Source organism: Sus scrofa, chromosome 17, assembly GCF_054392235.1.
Source record: "Sus scrofa isolate SSC_HxYL_T2T_F1_AM1 chromosome 17, Sscrofa_HxYL_maternal_Yorkshire_Landrace_v2.0, whole genome shotgun sequence".
Taxonomy (NCBI): domain Eukaryota; kingdom Metazoa; phylum Chordata; class Mammalia; order Artiodactyla; family Suidae; genus Sus; species Sus scrofa.
Window position 1 is genome coordinate 54,616,699 of NC_139399.1, and position 20,145 is coordinate 54,636,843.

Here is a 20,145-nt window from a genome sequence, read left to right on the forward strand (position 1 = left end):
TCATGCTGGTATACAATTTAGCACTCAATATGTATAATTCACTTGAGTCCTGAGTAAAATACCAGGTGTCCTAGCAACAGGCCAACTTTAATTTATTCTTAGGGCATAACCAAGTAAAGCAGGGACACTGCCCCCTCGTTTTTAAAGAGAATTTTTGTTATTTCAAATTAGGTCAAAGTTATCATCATGAGAAAAAAAATAAAAACTTTATTGGACTTTGTTACACTTATTTTACAGCTTATTGCTTTTGGTTTAAGGAACATAAGGTGGGGGAATGGTACATGGTCATGTTTTTGAAGTTCCGGACCTTTAAAAGTCTTAATCTGGCTGGCTCTGCTTGAAGGAAAATGGAGTGATAGCTTTATACTAGCAAAGTAAGGTGCTGTACCTCCCCTCTCTGTCCCCTAAATCCCCCGCAACTTTATCTCCGTACCATAGCATAAAGTACTGGTTTAAAAGGTGGCAGTTCAAACAATTCCTATCAAGCCCTGCTTCCTGACCCTTCACCTACAGCTCAACTGAGATTGTCTCCTCTATGTCCCATGGGTTTAATCCTGTAAAAAAAAAAAAACACCTCAAGTCTAACCTCCATTAGATTATGGCTGAACAACTCTGACCTTTAACTATTGTCTAGTCTCATTTTAGCCCAAACTAAGATTAGCAGCTACCACTTGAGGGCTTAAAAGGGGGTCAACACTTTTACAAAGTGACTTTACTCTCTAAACAAGTTTATATACTAGGTACTGTCTTTTGTTCAACCGAAAACACTGAGGCTCAGATAGCTTATCATTTGCCCAAGGTCATAAAGTATCGTGTATATACTCAATAAATATTAACTGACCTGTTTAGCTCATAGGAAATGACAAAGCTGTCTGCAAACGCAAACAGCCCAACTCCCAAGCCCATTCCCTTGGCCATTCTTAGGGACTATCTCCATCTTCCTTCTGGCACAACTTGTTCCTCCCCTTCCTGTTTTTCTCACCGTATCAATGGAACCACCATGGACTCAGGCGATTAAACCAGCCTCATTCAGGAATCTACCTCTCCCCCAGAGCGCATCAGTTGCCAATTTGAAAATTTTAATTACTAAGTAGCTCTTGTCTGTCAGTTTTTCTCCATTTTGACTTTTCTGTTACAGATCTCATGTGGACTGTCTCTGGTCTCATCCCTCTAAATCTCTTCTCTATGTATCAGGCGCAGTGACTGAAGATGCCATTTGTCTTATGTCACTCTGAATATGTTCTCTGCTGCCCTCACTTAAGGTCCAAACTCTTTAGTGTGGTTTACAAAGCCCTCCAATGACCTAGTCCCTGCCAACCGCTCCCCATGCCAGCTTTACTGAACACCTTATTTTTTAAAAAAATCTCCCAACCCTTAACCACGGTCTAGTCTACCCTCAGCAGTGCCATTCCACTTCCCCCGTTTCTCTCTTACTAGCTAACTTGTAACTCTTCTTGGCTTAGACAGCACTTTTTCCAAGAAGCCTACCATGACTCCTGCCCCTACCCAGCATCACTCCTGGGAGTTCTCTGCAATTCCTAAATCACAGCACTAATTACAACATACTGTATCACCTGTCAGCTCACTTCACCCTCCGGAAAACTCTGAGTCCAAGATGGCAGAGCTCACGTCTGTCATGGTTAAAGCTGTATCCCAGCACCTGACAGGGCGCTAAAAGAAAGAACCATTCTGCCACCCTCTGTGCTACCTTTCTTGAAGAAGTTTCCCAAGGTGCTTGTCTTATCTCTCATCTATCCAAGAGTCTTCACCAGAAAAGATATTTAGTATAATTTTTAGTATAAGTTCAAAACTTACTCACCAGTCAGACCTTAAGTTTTAGAAAAAAGAGGAGCATTCTGCTAGGTGCTTGGTAAACCTGACTGCCCACAGAAGTCTACGAAACATAGGATGGCTGCTAACTCATAAAAGCTGTTAAAGAAAGGGCCTTAAAAGCTTAATCTTTCTGTTTTAATCAAAGACTTTTATAGTGCAAATATAATAAATTCACATGCATTGTACTTTTACATACTGATAACAAGAGAATTACAGAGACCAAAGTCGCACTGTTTTCCCAAGTGAATCTTCACTTTAACCAAACCTACAAAGCACTTATTGAAATTAACATTTCTGGCAAAGCCACAGGCTTGAATCAAGCAGCATCAATGCTGTAGTATATAAAAAGTAAATGAAAAAACTCAAGATGGAGAAGCAGCAGCCATATCATCAACCCCTCTTCTGTGCCAAGACTCACATACTTACTCCTTCCACCAAGCACTGTGAGTTTAAGGACTGAACAGAGGCCTGCATCACACAAGTAAAGACTTCCACAGAGGAAAACTGTCATAGAAAAGCATCATTATAATTATTTTGCTTTTTAAGGATACTACAATAGAAATATATTAATGATGGCCTCAAATATGCAACATTTTTCTCTCCCACATTTTAAATCAAAGTTGTAGGAACCTCCAAGTCTTAATAAAGAACTCTCTTCACAGCACAGCTGTAGTTCACTGTAAAACGCAAAATGTTCCTTTTGCTCTATAGCCTTACAAATAAACATAATATAGATATAAATGAAAAGTTCTGATCCCGCATCAAGCATTATTCAATCTGGCCCTCAGATATAAACTTGGATATAGTCTTATTTGCACAGCATTCGCTTAGTATTTTAGTTGAAGCGAAAGTAAAACGGGTATGAGCTTTCAGCAAAGGAGACCTTTATGAATTCCAGAGGCGTCCTTGGCACTCATGCTTCAGCTGAAGTCTCGATTGGTGAGGACGAGTGGGGCCACAAGGGTCCAGACGTAGAGGAGGAGGCAGACCCAGCTGGAGCTGATCTTGACCCACACAGCCGGCCACTTGCTGGTCATGCTCTGGAAGTTTGCGTCAGGGCTACGAAAACAGCAGAGAGTTAGGTAAAGGAGCCTTGTTTCAGCATTCAGCGGCCCCTCAGCAAAAGCTAAGAAATTCTCCACTGAAACTTGACAGACACTATTCCCTAGCTAAGTTTCTAGGAGGGACTTAAGATGCTTTTTTCAGTTTTTATGAGCAGGGGACTCTGCCTCTCAAACAGCTTTTATCTTCTCGCCTACGTGAAGAACCCCGACTATTCCTTGCAAAGAGTTCTTCAGGAACATCTGGCTGTTCTACATACTGGTGGAAGTCTAGATGGCCATGACCACCCTGAAACTCTCCTTTCTTACCACGTGACTGCTGTCATCAGAATACTCAGTATATGGCCATCTCCAGACAGAAAAATCAGGGAACAAAGACAACTCAAGTCACTTTACATCATGATTTTCTCTCTCAAGCAACTCAAGTTTGGAAGAGCTCCCCAAGATTTTCACTGTAAGAATTCCAAATGGATCTTAAATGCAAGAGGAGAAAAAGTCAGAAGTATTTCAGGAGAGGGAGCACTGAACACAACTTCATTGTGTGGGTAAAAGAAAGGGATTCTGAGGTCAGGACAATGGATGGAGATTTCACAGGTGACCCAAAGGGGCTGCGTGGTCTTCCCTCGACTCTGTCTCTGCCTCCTACCTGTACCAGTTGGTCAGGGTCATCATGATGTAGAGGGAGGCCGAGAAGAGCATGAAGTGGAACATGGAGTAGCTGTACTGCACCCCTTCTCGCTCGTTGTCCACAGCCCTCCGGGGCCGCCCATCCTCCTCGTCACTGGCGCCATTGGCAGCTGTATCTCGGAGGATCACGCTGTCACTTCCCGACAGGGTCAGCTTATTTACTTGGCTATTGGTGGAATTGCGGAAGCTGGAAAGTGATCCCAACAAGACAAGTCAGAAGGGACCATGAAGATGAAATGCTGTCAGAGGCCTGTACACATGAAGGCTATTCCTGAACTGCCCTGGCTTTGGGGCCTGAAGGGCTTCTCGAGGATCTGCTGGAAGTTCCGAACTGCCGCCTGTCATCACAAGACACAGAGAGAGAGAGTACTCTCCTCAGTTAAGATTTGATGGTTTAACCGCCTAGGAGTTCCCCCAAACATACTATGCTTTCAATGTCTGCCTCTAGAACTTCACAAGCACCTTTTCTGTGTGTGCAATGTACTGCCAACCTTCTCCCAGTTAATGTACTCATCCTTTAATTCTCGGATCGTGCCATGCCCCCTAGGAAGCCTTCTCTGACGTCATCCCATCACTAGGCTGGATTAAATTCCCACAGCTCCTTACTCTTCCTTCTGGCACATCATTTCCCATCCCTGTCTTCCTCGCTATTCATAGAGCTTTTGGACAACAACGGCCTTTGTCATACATGCATTTCTAGTACATAGCAGATGCTGAAAGTTTGTTAAATGACTGAATAAAAAAGTACATACTAATAAAAAACAAAACCCAGATGATCATCTCAACAAACATTAAAAAAAGCATTTGACAAAAATCTGATACTTTTCAATGACAAAAACTCAAACTAGAAACAGAGAACTTCTTCAAAGTGATAAAGGGCATCTATGAAAAACTCAGGGCTAACATCATACTTAATAGTGAAAGACGAAAAGCTTTCCCCTAAGATCAGTAATCAAAGGAAAACAAACAAAAGCAGTCATGGACAGTATGAGAACAAATGAATGTGGTGTGTGCCAACGAAACTTTACTTGTAAAAATAGGAAGCCAGACCAAGGGCTATAGTCTGTCAACTCCTATTTTTTTTTTTTTTTTTTTGTCTTTTTGCCATTTCTTGGGCCGCTCCCGCGGCATATGGAGGTTCCCAGGTTAGGGGTCCAATCGGAGCTGTAGCCACCAGCCTACGCCAGAGCCACAGCAATGCTGGATCCGAGCCGCGTCTGCGACCTACACCACAGCTCACGGCAACGCCGGATCGTTAACCCACTGAGCAAGGGCAGGGACTGAATCTGCAACCTCATGGTTCCTAGTCGGGTTCATTAACCACTGCGCCACAACGGGAACTCCTCAACTCCTATTTTAAGCAGTCATTAAAAAAAAGAAAAAAGAAAGGGTAAATCTACACGTAATGTGCAAATTTGTCCAAATTATACTGACAAATTCATATTTAAGAACAGTATATATACTGTTATACTGTTGTATAGTGTATTCCTAATTTATTTCAAAAATTACATATTGTGATATAAATTATACATGTAACTATTTCTAAAACATACATAATTATATAGATACAGATAGATCAATACACAGTAAGTATTAGCAAATGAAAAAAGCCCTGAAATAGTATGTACCAAAGTGTTCACCATGGAAGAGGTAAATTTAGAGGAAAGACTATTTCATTTCCTACTTTACACTTTTCTCACTTGTGCTATTAACTTATATAAATATATCCTTGCCCATTTTCATTATTCCACATTTTCAAATTATTAAAGTAATATATACTATTATATAGACAATATCAATAAAAGTGGGTGGGAGGAGTTCCCGTCGTGGCGCAGTGGTTAACGAATCCGACTAGAAACCAACCATGAGGTTGCAGGTTCGGTCCCTGCCCTTGCTCAGTGGGTTAACGATCTGGCGTTGCCGTGAGCTGTGGTGTAGGTTGCAGACGCGGCTCGGATCCTGCGTTGCTGTGGCTCTGGCGTAGGCCGGTGGCTACAGCTCCGATTTGACCCCTAGCCTGGGAACCTCCATATGCCACGGGAGCGGCCCAAGAAATAGCAAAAAAGACCAAAAAAAAAAAAAAAAAGAAAAAAAAAAAAAAAGAAGGTTGGAAGGAATTATTTGATGAGGGGATTTACTTAAGTTTAAGAAATGTACACAGCGTGGTAACTGAGGCAAGTCAAGGATTTTAATAAAAAAACGTTAAATTTTCAAAATTCTTCACACTGCATTTTGAAAGCAAAATAGCTTCTTCACTCTATTATTAACCTTCATGAGAATCTTGTCCTAAGTACTTTTTAACTTACCTAGAATACAAAAGGGAGAGAACAAAGACAATCAGCCCAATAAAATTCTCTCGACTCAGAAAAGGCCCACTCTGCGATGGTGGAGCAGGGGTAGGGACCGCAGCAGTTGCATTTCCAGGAGGAGCCAATGTTGGTGAGGTCATGCGTGTAATGATGCTCAACAGGCCAGGGTTGCAGGACTGATCTGAAAACGAGAAATTTCTATTATCTGCAGAGATAACTCACCTTGTTCCCAAAGGATGTGACGGGTGTGCTTACACATCATTCAGTGGTGAGGTAAACCATAAGAATGCTGTGCTTTCGAGAACTGATAACTGGGCAGTCAGTAACACATCTGTGTTGAAACCTACAACTTCAAAGTTGTAGAAACAAGGAAAAACTACAACAACAAAGTATCTGTCAAATCTTATAAATGTCAATCTTGAGTTCACTGGTTTTGAAGTTTAATCGGCAAATCTTTTTGATTCTACAGTTGTGCTTAAAGCACAAAGAATTTATCTCTGGTTTTGTTTCTATATAGTTACATAGGAAGACAATAAAAATAAGTTGAGTCATCATTGGAAGGTCTGCAAATAATGGTTTTCCTTGAAAACCAGTCCACAGAGTACCCTATTGAGACATAATCCGTTAACGACTACAAAAGGAGATTTCCTGCAGCTGTTTCTTTTGAAACCTATAGCAGCAAAGTAAAATTCAATTAAAACAGTTCTACCAAAGGGCCAAAACAATGTTGCCTTGTCCAGTTCTTAACTAGGCTGAGTCTGGGAAAAGCCTAGGCTATATAAAGGACTGTGGTCTTTTAGACTGTCAGCCCTGAACAGCTATGAATAGTCATGAGGAATAAAACCTGACAGGTAAATATCTATAAACACATCATGAATACTGTACATTTAAGTGAATTTTTTGCTTGTTCATTTGTCTAGAGGGGTCCAGCTCTAGTTTTCATGCCCACCAAAGGAGTTATTGCTTACTTTCTTTTTATCAAATGAATGTTCCTTACCAGGTTCATTGGACATGGCTGACCATGTGAGGTATATGGTGTAGAGGGTTATGACAGAGGACTGCAGGAGGCCAGAACGAGGCTGGTGTTCCTACGGAATCAAAAAGAAAACAATGCCATAGGAATGGCAAGGGCTGAATTTCTTTATTTTCTTTCCTTTCCTTTTTTTAAGGGCCACACATGCAGCATATGGAAGTTCCCAGACTAGGGGTCCAATCAGAGCTAAAGTTGGCAGCCACAGCCACAACGACAGCAATGTGGGATCCGAGCTGCATCTGCATCCACACTGCAGATCACAGCAACACCGAATCCTTAACTCACTGAGCTGGGCCGGGGATCAAACTCACCTACTTATGGATACTAGTCGGGTTCATTACAGCTGAGCCACAAAAGGAACTCTCACAAGGGCTGAATTTCTAAAACCCAGTATACTTTCTGGGACTCAATGAATTGTCATTAATTGAGAGCCTTCTGATTCTGTTTGACAGCTGAAAGATGACAAGTAACCTTTCAGTCTGAGTTAACTTGAAAAAGAACCAAAAAAGAGGAAGCATGTACTACTGGTTCTCAAGTTTATTTCATAATCCTAGAAATTCCTGTGTAGCATACAAAGGCTTTAATTTACTACTAGTCCCTTGATATAGGGAAATGTAAGCTAAGCTCTGTCACCAACTATCTAGGTAACCCATCACTTCTCTGGAACTTCAGTTTTCTCACTTTTAAAAGGACAGGTGATGTCTAGATGTTCTTTTCATATTTCATATCTAAAACCCCATGAGGTTTTTTTTGCTTTTTAGGGCTGTACTGAGCAAGGCCAGGGATCGAACCTGCATCCTCATGGTGGATACTAGTTGGGTTCATTACCTCTAAGTCACAACAGGAATTCCTAAAACTCCATGAATTTTTAAAATATGGGGAGTTCCTGTTGTGGCTCAGTGGTACGGAACCCAACTAGTATCCATGAGGACATGGACTCGATACCTGGCCTTGCTCGGTGGGTTATGATCCGTCATTGCCCTGAGCTGTGGTTAGGTCACAGAGATGGCTTGCGGCTGTGATGGAGCCGGCAGCTGCAGCTCCGATTTGACCCCTAGCTTGGGAACTTCCATTTGCCACACATGCAGCCCTAAAAAAGAGAAAAAATAAAAACAAAATATGGTATTTAATGGTATTTATGGTATTTAGATGATGAAACTCAGGAGCACAAGCTCTGCTTTAAATATTAAAATCAATTATTTTTTCTAGTTTAATTCTCCTAAAATACCTTTGCTAAAGATTCATAAGAATCACTGTTGTGATGTAAACAACTGTGTAAGAACTATAAATTCTCAAGTTACATAGTTGGTTTTTTCCTTAAACGACAGGGAAACTATTCATTTAATGATAATGCTGGTGCTCAGTGGCACATTTTATAGTGATTACATTGCAATTATGAAGACTTTATTATGCTTAAGTAAACTTGGACATAAAGTCATATAAAAGGTTACCTAGGTTTCAAGTTCCACATTAATTAAAAATTCTTTCTCAGGAGGAAGAAGCAGAAGTCACAATCATACCTGAATTTTTGGATGGATTGATATAATAGAAACCACAACGCAAAGGATCAGATTAAAACTGATGAAGAACTTGTTTTCTGTGCAGCCATCGGGTTTGGTGTAGTATGAGTAGAGCAATGCGACAAAGACGATTGACAGGATGTAACAAAAGCTTGTGAAAGACAGTAAAGCTAGAAAAAAGAAACAGAACATGAATGGCCACAATTGTAATAGCAAACTTTTATAATGAAGACCAATTTTCACCCTGTTTAACACAGCCCAACGCAGTGTGGCTCTCATAGAGGTTTAGATACCTACCAGCATACCAGCACCTTGGGTTTCCTTCTTCCATTTTATTTACCCATGATTCATTCCAAGAGTGAGCAAAGTCTACCAACAGCACCAGCTGGATGAGGATGAAGAAGGCAGCCCCCACCATGCCAATAATAAACCAGGCTACGAAATCAAAAGCACAAAGTTATTCTTCACTATAGGAGTAACATTTCAGATTACTGTCCAAACATTCTAAAAAGATTTCAAGTAAGAGGAGGTGATAAAGGCATATTGTCTCCAGCAGTTTTGCAAGATTATTGCAATTCCAAATTCAAAAGGCATTCTCTGAGAAGTCTGCTGGGTTTCAGACCTTTTAAAACTTGTTCTAGCTTATGCCAAGGGGAGCCTAGGATCTGACATTCCAAATGGAAAAGATATAAACCTTTTCCTTTACTTACAGGGATAAAAATCACAGTGGAAATCCACAGATGTCACTTGATGTCATAATAAGTAAGCAGGTTAAGACAGGGACGGTGGAGTGTATGGTTACAAGTCCTTGTGTTGACAAGCTCTCTGATTAACTTGGTATTGCCAAGTGAGAAGGTAAACTATTAAAATATTGGCAAACAATTAATATATGGTTCCAGAATAGCTGAGAAGTGGGCTGAATGCCTCCTGGCTTTAATCAACCAACTAATATCTTAATAACAAGTCATGGTAATTGGAGACCATCTCATTTCTCAGTTCTGCAAAATCGATAATGAAAAACGAAGCTTTAACACAATCACTTGTAGAGTTTGTATATATTATAGTTAACCCCCCAACAGTGAACCATACCTGTGGTGAAGTGGCCCCCAGGGATATAGAAAGATCCAACCATGATACCAATAATGGCAGCAATTTTGAAGAACCAAAACCTATTAAAATATAAAAGTGCACTTATGAAATGCTAACTTCTGCCTCTACACTGAGAAAAATAAATTTTTGAAATGCACAAATAAAGCCTACCCATTTCCAACATGATTGGGCTCATTTCTTCATTTGACATGAAGCTACTTCATTCAACATTTCACATAATTTAAGAACATTAGCACAGAGACCAGATCATTCATATTCACCAGAAAAAACATTTAACATGAGTTTCTCTACTTTTAGCACTTAAACGTAGGAATTTTTCTAGAATTCTGGAGCATTCTAAACTAACAATGTGGCATTCCCATCATGGCACAGCGGAAACGAATCCCACTAGGAACCATGAGATTGCAGGTTTGATCCCTGGCCTCGCTCAGGGGGTTAAGGATCCGGTGTTGCTGTGAGCTGTGGTGTAGGTCACAGACTCGGCTCACATCCTGCATTGCTGTGGCTGTAGGCCGGTGGCAACAGCTCCGATTAGACCTATCCTGGGAATCTCCATAAAAAGACAAAAGACAAAAAATAAAAATGAAATAAATAAATAAACTAACAATGTTAGCCAAATATAGAGCAATCAATTTGCTTGCTTAATCAAAAGTTAATCACGGAGTTCCCTTCGTGGCACAGTGGTTAACGAATCCCACTAGGAACCATGAGGTTGCGGGTTCGGTCCCTGCCCTTGCTCAGTGGGTTAACGATCCGGCGTTGCCGTGAGCTGTGGACGAATCCCACTAGGAACCATGAGGTTGCGGGTTCGGTCCCTGCCCTTGCTCAGTGGGTTAACGATCCGGCGTTGCCGTGAGCTGTGGTGTAGGTTGCAGATGTGGCTCAGATCCTGAGTTGCTGTGGCTCTGGCGTAGGCCGGCGGCTACAGCTCCGATTTGACCCCTAGCCTGGGAACCTCCATATGCCGCGGGAGCGGCCCAAAGAAATAGCAAAAAAAAAAAAAAAAAAAATAAGCACCTAATCTTTCTTTTACAACATAGTAAAACCATGCCCTGTAGGACTAAAAAAAAACCATCCTGAAACCATGCCCCATGTTAACAGAAACTGGTGCCCGAGAGAAATCGCTGAGCTTGTCTTACAGAGCAGTGCTAAGGAAAGAGCTTGATCCAAAATCTCTCTGCTTGTAGCCTTGCCTTCCCTGAGCAAACTCACCTCAACTGTTTTTTTTTTCCCCCAACTGTATATCCTCCAAGCTTCACATAACCTAGATAATATATCATAAGACTCTTTAACCAACCCTAAAAATAACACACCTCTAAGTCTCTGACATATGGGTCACTAAAGTAATGGAGGCCTAAGCTGTTTTTCAAAAACTGGGAGTTAGTTCTTGTCCAATTCAAGCTGGCTAAGACTGGCTGGGAACACTGACCCTAAAAAGGTGCCTGCACAGGTGTTCAATGGATGACTTTTCGATGTCAGAGTACCAAAAACTCCACACTCAGATTATGCTAAGCATCTCCATTTTTGAACATATATCCTATTAAGAAGCATGTAACTCAGATATGCCTGCGCAGAACACCAATTACCTCACCTTTTCCTTACCTGCAATCCCCTTTTCCCAAACCTAAGACTACTCTGCTTCTTTATCCCATAAATACCTAAAGCCTCTTGCCTTCAAAGAGGCAGATGGGAAATTTGTCTTCCAGCTCTGCTGCAAACGTCAGCATCTGTTTGGCTTGCTGCACGTCAGGCAAATGAACCTGGTTCATTAACAACTGAACATAAATATCTTGCCCTCAGTCATAGAGTCTGTCACTGGCAAAGCTGGGACTAAACCTGGCTTCCAGTCTGTTTCTTTTAGAGCCATACCTGTGGCATATGAAGTTCCCAGGCTAGGGGCTGAATCGAAGCTGCAGCTGCTGGCCTAGGCCACAGCCACAGCAGCACCAGATCTGAGCCACATCTACGACCTACACTGCAGCTTGTAACAATGTCAGATCTTTAACTCACTGAGCGAGACCAGGGATTAAACCTGCAACCTCAGGGATACTAGTTGGGTTCTCTCATGGTTCCGCAGGTTAAGGATCTGGCATTATCAGTGCTGTGGTACGAGCTCCAACTGAAAATGGTGTTCAGAAAAACAACTTCCCAGAGTTCCCATCATGGCGCAGAGGAAACGAATCCGATTAGGAACCATGAGAATGTGGGTTCAATCCCTGGCCTCGCTTAGTGGGTTAAGGATCTGGCGTTGCCATGAGCTGCGGTGTAGGTCGCAGATGCAGCTCGGGTCCTGCATTACTGTAGTAGTGGCGTAGGCCGGCGGCTACAGCTCTGATTAGATCCCTAGCCTGGGAACCTTCACATGCCCTGGGTGAGGCCCTACAAAGCAAAAAAACCCCACAAAATTTCCCATATATAACAGGTCAAAAATTCATCTGGGCCACCAATTTACATACTCTACTGCTTTCATCAAAATGGCAACATTATGGAGATACCTTAGAAATCTATACATAGAACTACCATGTGACCCAGCAATCCCACTCTTGGGCACATATCTGGACAAAACTTTCCTTAAAAAAGACACGTGCACCTGCATGTTCATTGCAGCTCTATTCACAATAGCCAAGATATGGAAACAACTCAAATGTCCATTGACAGATTGGATTAGGAAGATGTGGTATATATACACAACGGAATACTACTCAACCATAAAAAAGAATGAAATAATGCCATTTGCAGCAACATGGATGGAACTAGAGACTCTCATACTGAGTGAAGTCAGTCAGAAAGAGAAAGACAAATACCATATGATATCACTTATATCTGGAATCTAATATATGGCACAAATGAACCTTTCCACAGAAAAGAAAATCATGGACTTGCAGAATAGACTTGTGGCTGCCCAGGGAGAGGGGGAGGGAGTGGGGTGGCTGGGGAGCTTGGGGTTAATAGATGCAAACTATTGCCTTTGGAATGGATTAGCAATGAGATCCTGCTGTGCAGCACTGGGAACTATGTCTAGTCACTTATGATGGAGCATGATAATGGGAGAAAATAGAATGTGTGCATGTATGTGTAACTGGGTCACCATGTTGTACAGTAGAAGAAAACTGTATTGGGGAAATAACTATTAAAAAAATAACAAAAACAAACCAAAAAATGGCAACATTAAGTGCTGATCGGAGGATCCACATCAACATATAACAAGTTAAGAATAAATAATTCCTACATACCCATTGTGTATCGCTGCTCTGGGATCTTTACTCGTTTTCACTTTCAACATTAACAGAGAGAAAGCAAAGAAAAAGATGGCCAAGGCAAAGTTGATTCGATATACAGCTTTGTAACGAACCAGCACATCACAATCTTTATCCATGTTTATATCAGCCACTTTGGTTTTAAGTCCTTCATCACAGAATCCAGGAATCTGGAAAAAGCAATTTTAATGCTATAGGAATATCCGCATTTAAAGAGAGAGTCTATTCCACCATAGCAAAGCTCAGATTTATAAAACTGACCATGTCAACAACTGCAAGACTGTCCTGTGGGATTTTTCTCTTTGCCTTCCATTTCACTTACAAGCTTATCCCTAAACAGTCTAAACAAGTTACATTTTGAAAAAAATGTCAAGCGCTCTCTTTTTCACTCTTGTCCGCTGATGAGGCGACCTCGCATTTTCTCGTGACTTTTCACGCTACAACTCACTCTTTCCAAAGGTGAAGGGCTAGTCTAGTTTAAATGTTGTTAGACTAAAATGTTCCTTTTGACTACCTTTACTTTGGGAAAAGATGAATACCTTCATATTCTGTGTCTTGACTAGAACCAAAACTTAAAATCCCAACAAACCCAATGAATGAGTTTCACACAGTGAAGAAATAAATATTAATTACAACTAAAATTTTATGAAATATGAAAATACTAACAAAGAACTACCGCATTATGGCTACTGTTACTTCTACTTACCTTTTTCAGCTGAGTTTCCACCCCTTCATGAAACATGATACAACATACAATAGTGCCCAGGAAGAGAATAAAAGCATAGATGAGGCGAGTCAGAGTGGAATTCTTACTGTTGGGACAGCAACCACACAGCAAACAGGAGGCACCACCACAAAGGCATGGAACCTGTAATAAGCACATCATCGCCATTTGAGACCTTCTTCAGTGGGCTCCTTCGTGACATCCAGAACAGAAGATGAGGCAAATCAAGCTTTGAGAGGTTTTCTGTTTTTTGGGTTTTTTTGAAATAAAGATGCATTTATTTGAGGTTAGGACTGCACATATGAGAGGCACGGATTCAAGAAACTTATTGTTTTCCTCCTCACGACATAATTAAAGATGTTTGTAAAGTTCCAAATCATAAAACCAGTTAGTTGTGCAGGTTATTTGTCAAGAATTATAAGTGAAGTTGGCAAAAAGCAGGGGCTCTTGTTTAACAACAGAATTGGTTGGGATCTGAAATAGTTGCCTAGTTCCAACAGGGGAACCTCAAAACAAAGCTGCAGCTGGCAGGTGTTGTTCCAAATACAAGCTCTGAGAGTTTAACTAACAGATTTATAGCTTCTTCTACAGCTGGGAGGAAGTGCTCTAGAATCAGTATTATTTCTGCCACTTTATCTCAACAAGTTACATTAATTTAAGCTTATTCCTCCATCTGTAAAATAAACTCAGTAACAGAATCTTCCTCTCTCAGATGCTGCTATATTAAATAACCCTCAACACAGTGCCTAACACATTGTAAAAGCCCAATAAATGTGAGTTATGGTCGCATAAAGAGCATATTTTATTTAAAAACAATCTATCTTGGAGTTCCCGTTGTGGCACAGTAGAAACGAATCCGACTAGGAATCATGAGGTGGCGGGTTCAATCCCTGGCCTCGCTCAGTGGGTTAAGGATCCAGCATTGCCATGAGCTGTGGTGTAGGTCATAGATGTGGCTCGGATCTGGCATTGCTGTGGCTGTGGTGCAGGCTGGCAGTTGTAGCTCCAATTCAACCCCTAGCCTGGGAACCTCCATATGCTGCGGATACAGCCCTAAAAAGCAATAAATAAATATAAATAAATAAATAAATAAAAACAATCTATCTTAATACTAAGGAAAACAGAAACCTAACTCCACTTGCTGTTTTCTGAGAATCCTAGCTACCAAATCTGATGTTACAGAATAAGGCAACATTACATAGACACCCTTATAAATAATGAAAGCAAGAGACATTTAGCTCCATTCTAAGGTAAACTAGAGATTTCTCAAAGTTAAACAGAAATAGCATATGACCCAGCAACTCTACTTTTATATATACATGCAAAAGAACTGAAACAGGTATTTAAACAAAAACTTGAGCATGAATGTTCAAAGCAGCACTATCTACAATTGTCAAAAAACAGAAACAACTCAAATGGCCGTCAACTGATGAGTGAATAAGTAAAATGTGGTATAGCCACAAAATGGAATATTTAGCCATAAAAATGAAGTATGTTACCTGGCACAACATGGGTGAGCCTAGAAGACATCATGTTAACGAAAAAAGCCAGACACCAAAGGTCACATATTTTATGATTTCATTCAAATGGAAATATCCAGAATGGGTAAATCCAGAGACAGAAAGCACATTAGTGGTTTCAAGAGGCTGGAAAGAAGAGAACTGGCTGCTACATGGGTTATCAAGTTTCTCTTTGAGATGATGAAAATGCTTTGGAACCAGAAAGATATGATGATAGCACAACACTGTGAATGTGTTAAATGTCACTGAATTACACACTTTAAAATGGTTAATTTTACATTCTGTGAACTTTATCATTTCTAAAAAAGAGTAACCTAGATCTTTGGTCAGCTGATGCTTTCCTAACGAGCATTCCAGATGACAGGACATAACTTGAGTCATTCTTCACATGCTTGATGAGGAAGTCACCTGCATTGCTTTCACAGGTGACGTTATTAAGTCACATTCAAGGACAGGCTAACTCAGAATCCTCATAAGCAGCAGAGGCAAAGGCTGGGGGATTCTGGTTTTACAATATGGCCCCAGTAATAATTTTTTATGAGATGATGTCAGGAGTATGTAGCACCTAGTATGATGCCTTTCATAGCAGGGACTCCCAGTAACCATTAATATCCATAATCACAACAGCCATGGGAATTGACCACCCGGCATCAGCTTCCAATTCTTCACTATAATCTAGGTCAAAGGTAAGAGAAGTCTGTATCCGCCACCGACAGAAATACAGGCATTTTACAGCTAAAAACAATGATACTAATTGCTTCAGGTTTATTCTGTCTGCACTCTCACATTCCTGACTCCCTTTCACTGTTTTTCCCCCAGTCAATTAAATAAACCAATGATAATTGCCTACTGTTTGCTATAGGTTGAACTGTGTCCTCTAAAATTCCTACGAAGTCTGAATCCCCAATACCTCAGGATGTGACCTTATTTGGAAAGAGGGTCATTGCAGATGTAATTACGTAAAATGATGTTACACCAGGGAAGAGTGGGCCCCTAATCAAACATGACTGATGTCATCATAAAAAGGAGAAATCGGACACATACATGTACCACAGGGAGAACATCATGTGAAGATGAAGACGTGGAGACCTAGAAACCAAGGAACACAGAAGACTGCTACCAAACCACCAGGAACTAGGAAGAGGCCTGGAACAGAGACTCCCTCACCACCTCAGAAGGAACCAACCTGTGCTGACACCTTAATCAGACTTCTAGCCTCCGAAACTGTGCAACAATAGAGTTCTGTTATTTAAGTCACCCACTTTGTGGTATTTTGTTTTCCGGTCCTGGAAAACCAATATACCTACTTACTTATTTGTAACTGCCTTGTACCTTGACGGGGGACCAACTCGTGTTATATCTTTTGCACCTTTACACAGTAGGTACTCTGTCTGCAGAATGAAGAGTTCCCGTTGTAGCTCAGCAGGTTAAGAACCTGAAATAGTGTCTGTGAGGATGCAAGTTCAATCCCTGGACTCGCTCAGTGGGTTGGGGATCTGGCACTGCCACAAGCTGAGGTACAGGTCACATATGCAGCTGCAGCTCCAATTCAACCCCCAGTTAGGGAACTTCCATATACCACAGATGCAGCCATAAAAAGAAAAAAGAAATCTGTAGAATGAACTTGTCCTATTACATATACATCACTTTCCTATCTCAGTAAATAACAACTCTATTAGAGACCGGCTAGGACCTGGGACTCTACTAGGAGTGCCTGCACCTGGACCAACCCTTGAGCAACAGAATACAAAGAAACTATAAGGGACTATAACTGCACACATGAGCAATAAGATACAAAAAGGTGGGCAGGATCCCTGCACATAGCACCACCAAGGAGGTGAGCAGACCACCTAAGCCACCCCTCTTGCCCACCCCACCCATCTGCCCTGACCCTTGTATCATTTAAGGAACCAGCCTGCCACTCCCATCCCTCTCTGGGCCTCTGGGTGCAAGTAAGGGCACCTGATACTTGTTTTCTCTCCCTCTTGCTCGCCTGAAATTCTTGTCTGGCCTCTTATCAATTTCTATTGATTTAAGAGTCCAAGGACCCAGGGCAACATACTTTTTATGTTGCCCAGGCCAAAAATCTTGAAGTCATCCTTGATGTCTTCTTTTTCTTTTTATTTATTTATTTATATTCTTTTTTTTTTTTGTCTTTTTTGTCTTTTTTGCCTTTTTCTTGGGCTGCTCCCGCGGCATGTGGAGGTTCCCAGGCTAGGGGTCAAATCGGAGCTGTAGCCACCAGCCTATGCCAGAGCCACAGCAACATGGGATCTGAGCCGCGTCTGCGATCTACACTACAGCTCAAGGCAACGCCGGATCCTTAACCCACTGAGCAAGGCCAGGCATCAAACCCGCAACCTCATGGTTCCTAGCCAGATTTGTTAACAACTGCGCCACGACGGGAACTCCATGATGTCTTCTTTTTCGAAAACTCTGATTCCATTTGTCATCACATCAGCTCTATTCTCAAAATGCATCCAGCATCTGACACTTTCATAGCCTCCTTAGAGCTCACATTGATCCAGGTCATTACTATCATCTCTCACCTGGATGAAATGCACTAGTTCCTATCTCACTGCTATAGCAACCCATTCAGAACCCAGAATAATATAAAAATAATTTTAAGGAGTTCCCACCGTGGCTCAGCGAAAATGAATCTGACTAGCATCCATGAGGACACAGGTCGAGCCCTGGCCTCACTCAGTTTGTTAAGGATCCGGCATTATTGTGAGTGTGGTGTAGGTCGTAGATGCAGCTCGGATCCCATGTTGCCGTGGTTGTGGTGTAGGCCAGCAGCTACAGCTTGGATTCAACCCCTAGCCTGGGGAACCTCCATATGCCGTGGGTGCGTCCTAAACAGACAACACAATAATAATAAAAATTATAAAAATAAAAATAAAATAATGTTTTAAGATGAAGACGTGTCATTCAAAAGATGCACAAAAAAATGCCTTCTCAGAGTTTTTCTTATCTAAAAGCAGCAGCAACTGCCATAAATTCTCTCTCCAAGGGAGTTTTATGGCCATGAAGATGACAAAAAGACCTCTGCACCCATATAAACTAGTATTATCACAAACTTTCTTATCTCTTATTTGCTCTCCTAAACCACCATGTCTTTCCTAAAGACACCTATTTGTTCTTCCCATAGAGTCCTTTTCTGCCCCTTCTCCCCCAATTAAGTTAGGCATATAATAAGCCCTATATTCTAACCCCTTTGAGGTATTCATCACTGAGAACTCCTGCTGTATATGGGTTGGACAAGTACATAAATTCTTTTCTTTCTTGCTAACTCGTCTTTTTACAGTTTAATCTACAGGGCCCAAATCAGTAACCTATAGAGAATGGAAGAAAAGTCCTTAAGTTGGCCAATAGGTATCTACATGATTTGGTTCCCTTTACCTTTCTTTCTTTTTTTTTTTTTGCTTTTTTGGGGCCACTCCTGTGGCATATGCAAGTTCCCAGGCTAGGGGTCTAATCAGAACTATAGCTGCCCACCACAGCCACAGCCACACCAGATCTGAGCCATGTCTTCGGCCTACACCACAGCTCATGGCAACACCAGATCCTTAACCCACTGAGAGAGGTCAGGGATCGAACCTGCCACCTCATGGTTCCTAGCCGGATTCGTTGCCACGACGGGAACTCCCCCTTTACCTTTCTGACTTCATTTTCTATTATTCTTCCCTTCACTCATTCCATTCTCTAGTATACTGAACTCCTTGCTGTTCCTACTGGACAAAAGGAATTAATAAAATATAAAAGTGATTTATAAATAGAAATGCTTTGATGGCATCAATTCAAATCTCAGCTTTACATTACTTAAAATGTGTTTAGGTTTCAGATTACCAATTCAATCCTTAATGATTTTCTTAACATTTGTTTAAAAATCTATCTTGTAAATAGTGAGCTTGACCCACTAGTGGGCTGTAAATAACAACTGACCAGGATTTTAAAAAATGTGATGGAAAAGTTGTACAGTAGAGGGCATGAAATCTGTGTCTAAATGGGTGTATTAAATCTACCAGGTGAAATTATTTCTTATTCTGAGCCAAGGTCAAAAAAAAATCAGAAAGCCACTGCAATCCAGGACCTTAAACGATGAATAGTCCTTTTGATTTGATCCACAACCTTAAGGGATGGAAATTACACTCTGTTCCTAAGAAACCGAAGTGGAATGAGCTGAGATTGAGTCCTTGGTCAATTAAGCCAGTTGGGGAATTAAAAAACAAGGAGATGATGATGTTAAGCAAGCATGCTCCTCTAAAGCAAATGCAGGAGCGAACTCAGCATATTCACTTCCACAGATTCTAAATTTCTCTTTTAAAATACGGCGCTTACAATCTACAAAGTGATTCAATCCATTTATTCACTTCATTTTCTTGACGCGAGGAATGCAGGGGTGACTGTCATCTTAACGGAAGCCAGAAAGAAATGATTTGTACAAAGTCCCAAAATGTTCAGGCCATGACTTCCAATTCTGAACAATAATCCACAAGGCCTTCTTTCCCTTGCGCCGGAAACTTAAAATCCCACCTCTGCCACATACTCCTTGTGCTGTGGGATAAAAATATTACTCAAGCCCCCTCACCGCCCAAACAAATGACGCCACCTTAAGAAGGAGCCTGGAAGTGAACCGGAGAGCCCTGGCCTCGGGACTCCGTCTCCCATTCCAGCTCCTGAGGAACCCAGAGGCCGGAAGGCTCGCGGGGGCGGGGCACTCGAAATTGTAAACAATGGAGGTCTGGCCTCTTAGGTTTCTCAACAAACCCAGAAGGCCAGCCGCCTGATCTCAGCCGCAGGGCATCGCAGATTTTATCCTGGACCCCTTGATACCCTCCAAAGCCCAGGGTCGACCCCCACCCCCTCCAACCCCTGGGTCCCTGGGGCCGAGGCCCGTTCTGGGCTGGGCTTGGGGAGCCTTATCGCCCTTCCCCACACCACCAGTCCGACGGAAACACCAGATCCCGAACTCACCCAGCTGGCGAGGGAGAAGACGCCCAGCACAGCCCCCATGGTGACGCGGGTTATCTATGTGGACTACCGAGAATCTCCCGGAGAGATGGTAACTCCCTGCTGAGGGGTCTCCTA

At 41.8% G+C, this 20,145-nt stretch overlaps 2 protein-coding genes across 2 annotated transcripts in view; one reads left to right on the forward strand and one right to left on the reverse strand.

Annotated features, from left to right (window-relative positions):
• The window catches only part of TTPAL (alpha tocopherol transfer protein like), a 29,452-nt gene extending 19,734 nt beyond the window's left edge, over nt 1–9,718 (forward strand). Inside the window, exon 5 of the mRNA XM_085004029.1 lies at nt 8,416–9,718. Coding sequence (XP_084860155.1) covers nt 8,416–8,469 — 54 coding nt within the window. The 3' untranslated portion in view covers nt 8,470–9,718. The remainder of the gene's footprint in view (nt 1–8,415) is intronic.
• Nucleotides 185–20,144, reverse strand: SERINC3 (serine incorporator 3). The gene is made up of 10 exons (XM_021077977.2): nt 20,032–20,144; nt 13,517–13,678; nt 12,787–12,980; nt 9,533–9,612; nt 8,741–8,878; nt 8,444–8,613; nt 6,888–6,978; nt 5,888–6,071; nt 3,541–3,768; nt 185–2,892 (listed from the first exon to the last, which is right to left on the reverse strand). Exons 1-10 carry the CDS (start codon nt 20,068–20,070, stop codon nt 2,754–2,756), a joined length of 1,425 nt encoding a protein of 474 aa, XP_020933636.1. The 5' UTR covers nt 20,071–20,144; the 3' UTR covers nt 185–2,753.
• Between the last annotated feature and the right edge of the window lies 1 nt (nt 20,145).

Bases quoted from the DNA above. Each gene is read 5' to 3' on its own strand.
- SERINC3 (XM_021077977.2), bottom strand. From the start codon at position 20,070: ATGGGGGCTGTGCTGGGCGTCTTCTCCCTCGCCAGCTGG. The intron at 6,072-6,887 runs GTAAGGAACATT...TCTCGTTTTCAG, and splicing joins AGCCATGTCCAATGAACCTG to ATCAGTCCTGCAACCCTGGC. The intron at 3,769-5,887 runs GTAAGTTAAAAA...ATCACTTTCCAG, and splicing joins CTCTCCCTTTTGTATTCTAG to CTTCCGCAATTCCACCAATA.